Source organism: Culex pipiens, chromosome 1 (assembly GCF_016801865.2).
Source record: "Culex pipiens pallens isolate TS chromosome 1, TS_CPP_V2, whole genome shotgun sequence".
Taxonomy (NCBI): domain Eukaryota; kingdom Metazoa; phylum Arthropoda; class Insecta; order Diptera; family Culicidae; genus Culex; species Culex pipiens.
In genome coordinates, this window is record NC_068937.1 from 79,897,426 (window position 1) to 79,903,628 (window position 6,203).

Sequence of the window (6,203 nt, forward strand, 5' to 3'; positions counted from 1 at the left end):
GATTCCGTTTAAATTCCGCTTGAACCGATTTGCGGCGAAAACTCAAAAGGAACCGGTTGTTGCGTTTGAAACGGAATACGTTTTAGAATCTAAAACGAACACTGTTTAGAATTCGAATCGAACTTTTTTCGCTCAAGCGGAATTCTAAACGGAATTCAAACGGAACGCGCTGAGTGGGTGACTTCACTGCTTCCCAGTCAAATCAATCCGAATCCTGAAACGGAATCTAATTAGAATCGTATACAAATTCCGTTTCAAACGCAACAACCGGTTCCGTGTTCGAACCGGTTGTTGCGTTTGAAACGGAATTTGAATAAGATTCTAATTAGATTTCGTTTCAGAATTCGGATTGATTTGACTGGGTTCATTCGCTTTAAATGTGGATGACAGTCGTGACGTAGCCGTAGAACTCATTTTGGCACTTGTCGGATCAGCTCTTACATAAATTGAAGAGTGGATTTTTGTTGAAAAGTAAGTAGAATCAAAAACTAGTTCAATATTTTATAAATTGATCATTTTATTTTATTTATTTATTTTTTCTAGATTCAAAATGATGCGTTCGGCTTTAGCACCAGGCTTATCTAACTGGAGGTCGATTGCTAATCGTACCTTTGTATACGAAGCTACTACGAAACAAGCTCGCAATAAAAGTACATTGCCTGTAATCGAAAAGGACAAACCGGATAAGTTGCCGTACTCGCCTTTCGGTACAAAACAATCGAATTGGGCCGATTGGACCGTAGCACGTTTGGATGATGTTTTAAACTGGGGTCGCAAAGGTTCCATTTGGCCTCTGACTTTTGGGTTAGCATGTTGTGCTGTTGAAATGATGCACATTGCCGCTCCTCGTTACGATATGGACAGATTTGGTGTTGTGTTTCGGGCTTCCCCAAGACAAGCAGACGTAATTATTGTCGCAGGAACGCTAACCAATAAAATGGCTCCTGCATTGAGAAAAGTTTATGATCAAATGCCTGAACCAAGATGGGTCATTTCCATGGGAAGCTGTGCCAATGGAGGTGGCTATTATCATTATTCATACTCAGTAGTGCGTGGATGTGACCGTATTATACCCGTTGATATTTACGTCCCTGGATGTCCACCAACCGCGGAAGCACTCTTGTATGGAATTCTCCAGCTCCAAAAAAAGGTCAAGAGGATGAAAACTTTGCAAATGTGGTACAGAAAGTAGTTCCAATGATTGTTATCATTTTGCAATCGCTCATTTGGCTCCAGGATGAATAAACTATCATGATTAATAAAACATTTAAATGCTCTTTTTTATCTCTCATATATTCTGATTGCAAATCTATTATGACTTTTTTTTTATTAGGGCCAGTAACGTCAACTGTGGCAAATTGGGACTACAGTCTGAATAGGGACAGCAGGTTTTAGAACACTTAAAAGCTTGAAATTTGGAATCGATGATTGATCGATGAACTATTTTAGTTGATCTGTGTCTGTTCTATCCGAAAACAATCAAAAACAACAACATATTGTGCAGTAACAAGGGTAAGGGTACCCAGTCAAATCAATCCGAATTGTGAAACGGAATCTAACTAGAATCGCAATTTTCAGTGTAAGAACGGGCCTTCACCGATCTTATGCACTAGGTTCCCGACGAACACGCACTCCCAGTCAAATCAATCCGAATTCTGAAACGGAATCTAATTAGAGTCGTATACAAATTCCGTTTCAAACGCAACAACCGGTTCCGTGTTCGAACCGGTTGTTGCGTTTGAAACGGAATTTGTATACGATTCTAATTAGATTCCGTTTCAGAATTCGGATTGATTTGACTGGGCTGCCCTTACACCTACATTTCACCCTAGGGCTTTTGTTAATTTGATTTGGTTAACCGCGGTGGATTTTCTTGAAATATTTCGAACTGTCAAAAATCCACCAAAGGATCTACCGGTGGATATTTTTCTACCACCAGTTTTTTGTGTGATCAATGTGGTAGATGTTTTGGTGGATTTTTGACAGTTCGAATTATTTCAAGAAAATCCACCGCGATTAACCAAATCAAATTAACAAAAGCCCTCCTTACTCTGAGTCAGTATACGAGCAACAGCCCAGTCAAATCAATCCGAATTCTGAAACGGAATCTAATTAGAATCGTATACAAATTCCGTTTCAAACGCAACAACCGGTTCGAACACGGAACCGGTTGTTGCGTTTGAAACGGAATTTGTATACGATTCTAATTAGATTCCGTTTCAGAATTCGGATTGATTTGACTGGGAGGCTTTGAGTGTTCGTGCCAGACATTCACACCTTCTTTTCCGGTTACGCATTTTAACTCGGCCGGGTTGGTACATTACGTATACAGATTGTCAAGGCAAACAGATTGGCCAATGTTTTTGGACACCAAACGCGCTGGACACCAACCGCCATTCACGTCCACACTCAAAATCAGAAGTACCCTTCAAAAAGGGTTTTATCTACCCTTTATCTGTCATCCCAAAGAAAAAAAACCCTTTTTGAGGGTTACTTCCACCCTTTTTTTCAAGTTCACCCGTCGTCACCCTTTTGCAAAGGGTTACTACCGGTAAACTTGAAAAAAGGGTGAAAGTAACCCTCAAAAAGGGTTTTTTTTCTTTGGGATGACAGATAAAGGGTAGATAAAACCCTTTTTGAAGGGTACTTCTGATTTTGAGTGCAGCAAAACTGGCAGTGTTGCAAGCGCAAAACATACGTTGCCAGTGCCAATTTATTTTGCATCGACCAATCTGTCTCCCTTGACAATCTGTAATTACGTAGGGTCTGGGATGGGATAAACAAAGAGAAAATAACCTATTGTCAAACTAAACCACTTTCAACATGGCCGCTTCTGTCAATCTAAACCACTCAAGTAACCAATCAGCACTAAAAGTAGTAATTGTTCAGCACTAACAGCGCTTTACCTGCAATTAATAACAGCTGAATTGTTTTGGAAATTGCTGGAAAAGCGCTTTTACAGCTGATTTGCAGCTGAGTTTGGACTTTATATTTCTGGTTTAGAGCTAGGCCCCTACTGTTCTTGATCCGGCCCTGCAAAACGTCAAAAAAATATGAGATGCAAAAATGTTGTCATCTCTTTCTCTCTCGTCCTCCTACCCCAGTTCTATTTTCGGTTTGTTTACTTCTTTACCGACACAGCTTGATGGGAGGAAATTGGCTGAGAGGGGGGAACAATTTATTTGATGAAAAGCTTGGTGTTGGAGACTTGATGCCAGGCATGGGTTGTTGATGTTTTTCGTTGATCGAATCATGCACGCTTGCCGTCATGCCTAAATAGGCGGTGGGATTCGGGCGCAGTTTTAGTTGTATATGTAAGTTGCATTTCGTACTGGAATGTGCTAACTTTTTCTCGAGACTAATTAATCATAAAAAGGAAGCCAAACGACGGACTTGGACAGATTCATCAACGGTGTGTTTGCAACCCCGGAACAGCATGACCAACTCTCAACGGAGAAACATTTGAAAGCAATTAAAAAAAAAATTGTGGTTCTTACGGTGGAATCCCAAGCAATTGCCGTTTGCATTTGATACCAAACTGGCCCCCAAAAATGCCAACATCCATCCTCTTAGTCTAAGAAATCTGTCCAGCAGAAGTGATGGTTCCCTTTCTATTGTGCTACACCTTGGTAACACCGCAATTCTCGCCGCAATTTCACCTCATTGAACATAAAATAATCGTGCAAAATATCGAAATTGGATAATCTCAGCTGCGACCGACAGCCGTTCCGTTTTTTCCTCAGCTGGTTGATTTTCGTGAGGGATGAGCGAGCCAGAGATATATTGTTTTGGTTTTCATCATTCTTTCTCTTTCACATCTCAACTGTGTTGCCAGTTTAATGGGAAAATATTAGGCAGTGTTGCTGGTAGCAGCATTAAATGAGCTGCATTTCAGCATTTGCTAGAGCAGTTGTTTTAGAGCTGATTTGCTCTAAGTCTAGCTGTTTTAATGCAGATTAGCTGTGGAATGCTGGTTTACAGCCTATTAATGATTTCTTTTAGTGCAGGATGGTTACTTGGGCAGTCCTTTCTTATGAGGAGAAAATGAGAAGTATTGTAATTTGAGTTGAAAAAAAAAATAAAACGAATTTAAATCAATTTCACAAATAATTGATAATTGCATTAATAGATTGATTAAAATATTTTCAATTGAAAGGCATTTATTTCTATCGTACACCGAATGTTGACTTATCAGCATTTTCATTTTAAAAAACAATACATTTCATGAACCGACTATTCTTTTGCCCATTTAAATCTCTTGTTATTTTTTTTGCGCGTTACATAGAAATGTCATCTAGATTGAACAATATTAAACCTGTGCTTCCCATGAAATTAAAATGTGGCGTGAAGAAACAACATTGTAGAACTGGATTTAAAAAGCAAACAAAAATAATGGCCACAGTTTAGCCTATTTGATTATTTTCGCACTTTTTTATTTCAACACATTGCCACAAATTGAGGAGCGGCCGTGGCTGACTGGTTACGGTGTTCGCTTTGTAAGCGAATGGTTCTGGGTTCGATTCCCATCTGCTCCTAACGAGAAAGTTAAGAACATATAAATTTGAAATGATGAATATGAACGAAAAATCAAAGTCGCTCGAGGCGGGGTTCGATCCCCCGTCCTTTGGATTGGTAAGCAAAAATGCTAACCACTAGGCCATGACGACTTGGTGAGCGTGGACTGGAATTAGGACTACTGTTACAGAGAGCGAGTTGTGGCGCTATAACCACGGCAAATAGTGTCCAGGGCATTCGTGGAAATACAATGTCCCATCCCAGAGGGTCCCGGAGTACCAAACCTTCTTAGCATGGTGCTCCCAACGAATACAACCAAAATCTCGGAGCGTATGGTGGTGTGTCCCCACGCTTCTTCCTCCCCTGTCGATTCAGAATTGTGTTGTTGTTCGAACACTCAGTGCTCAAACTCAACCCAATTACGAGTCATCTCTGCGATACGGCTTTACGCAGTAGGCCTGGCCGCTTTAACGCTTGTGATGTTTCAATGCATTCCGATGCAATGGCGCACTACAAATGTTAATAAATGACAAGAAGAGTGCTAGGCGTCATCTAACCTAAGGCACTCTCCAGGATCCCTTCGAAAGATTGGCTGCGCTAGGGTCTGATTAGATTAGATTAGATCAACACATTGCCACAAATTGAAAAACAAACTTTTATGCTCTTTGAAGTGAATGAATTGGTACAAATTTGAATTTTTGCCAGCCATTTCTTTCGATTTTGACACCTTAGGGCGTGCGACCTAAGGAATGTTAACTTTCTTTAAAGTTGAGTAAAAATTGCCGTTGAATTCGACGTGCTCCTCTTTGGGGAACTGGGAAAGATTTGTTTACTTTCTTTGCGTAACGGGACAACGACAGGAGCAGTTCAAAAAAATAATCTCCCCTCCCATTTAATGACTTGCAGGCTCGCTTGCAGGCTTTTTAGGATTTTTTTAGATTGATGTAAGAAAACGCATTGAAATCGTATTGCATTTTTCACATTCAAATGAAAATGAAAAATCTTTCATATAAAAAACACATTAAAAATTGAAGAAATGAACATTTTTTGACTCATCTTTGATTTGCCAACCATTTCAAGTAATTTGTATCCGGCAGCTCCTTATGAACGGATCCACCGTAAAACGATGGAATATAAACTCAGGATTCTCCACCCACGTCCATCCGCAAATTTTAACAGCCAAATTCAAAAAAAAAATCTGCGAGGAGAAACTAAACGACAAGTCATCCACATGCTTGAGCACTGAGTTGAAAAACATCATCAAGAAAATTTGAATTGTCAAGCTATCTGAATCACAGATTGCTTGATATTTGTTTTCGAACACGAATTTTCTTGCAAAAAACAGAAGAAGAATACAAACGTAAACACTCAATAAGAAGACTCTATCCAGCCGTCCCGTCCCAGCGTAGGGTTTGATCACATGCCGTCAACTCCGTCAAATTTCAGTCATCAAAACTAGAGAGCCTGGATCTTATTAAGATCCAGGCTCTCTAGTTCGTACAGCCCTGTTTGAAAAATGTCGCACGTCGTACGAGTTGTCGCACGGTTTTGATTCTACCGTTTCGATATCGATTGGTCGAAAGGACGACAAACGTGCGACAAACACTCGACATGCTCGACATTGTTTTTTCCATCGACCCTGACTGAAAAGTCCGTCGGACGTCCGTCGTTTGTCGTCCGTGCAATCG

At 40.2% G+C, this 6,203-nt stretch overlaps 1 protein-coding gene across 1 annotated transcript; it reads left to right on the top strand.

The window, feature by feature from the left end:
- Positions 1–334: 334 nt before the first annotated feature.
- LOC120429571 (NADH-quinone oxidoreductase subunit B 2-like) lies at positions 335–1,266 on the top strand. The gene is made up of 2 exons (XM_039594617.2): positions 335–471; positions 544–1,266. The coding sequence occupies exon 2, from the start codon at positions 551–553 to the stop codon at positions 1,190–1,192; it is 642 nt and encodes a 213-aa protein (XP_039450551.1). The 5' UTR covers positions 335–471; positions 544–550; the 3' UTR covers positions 1,193–1,266.
- The last annotated feature ends 4,937 nt before the right edge of the window (positions 1,267–6,203 follow it).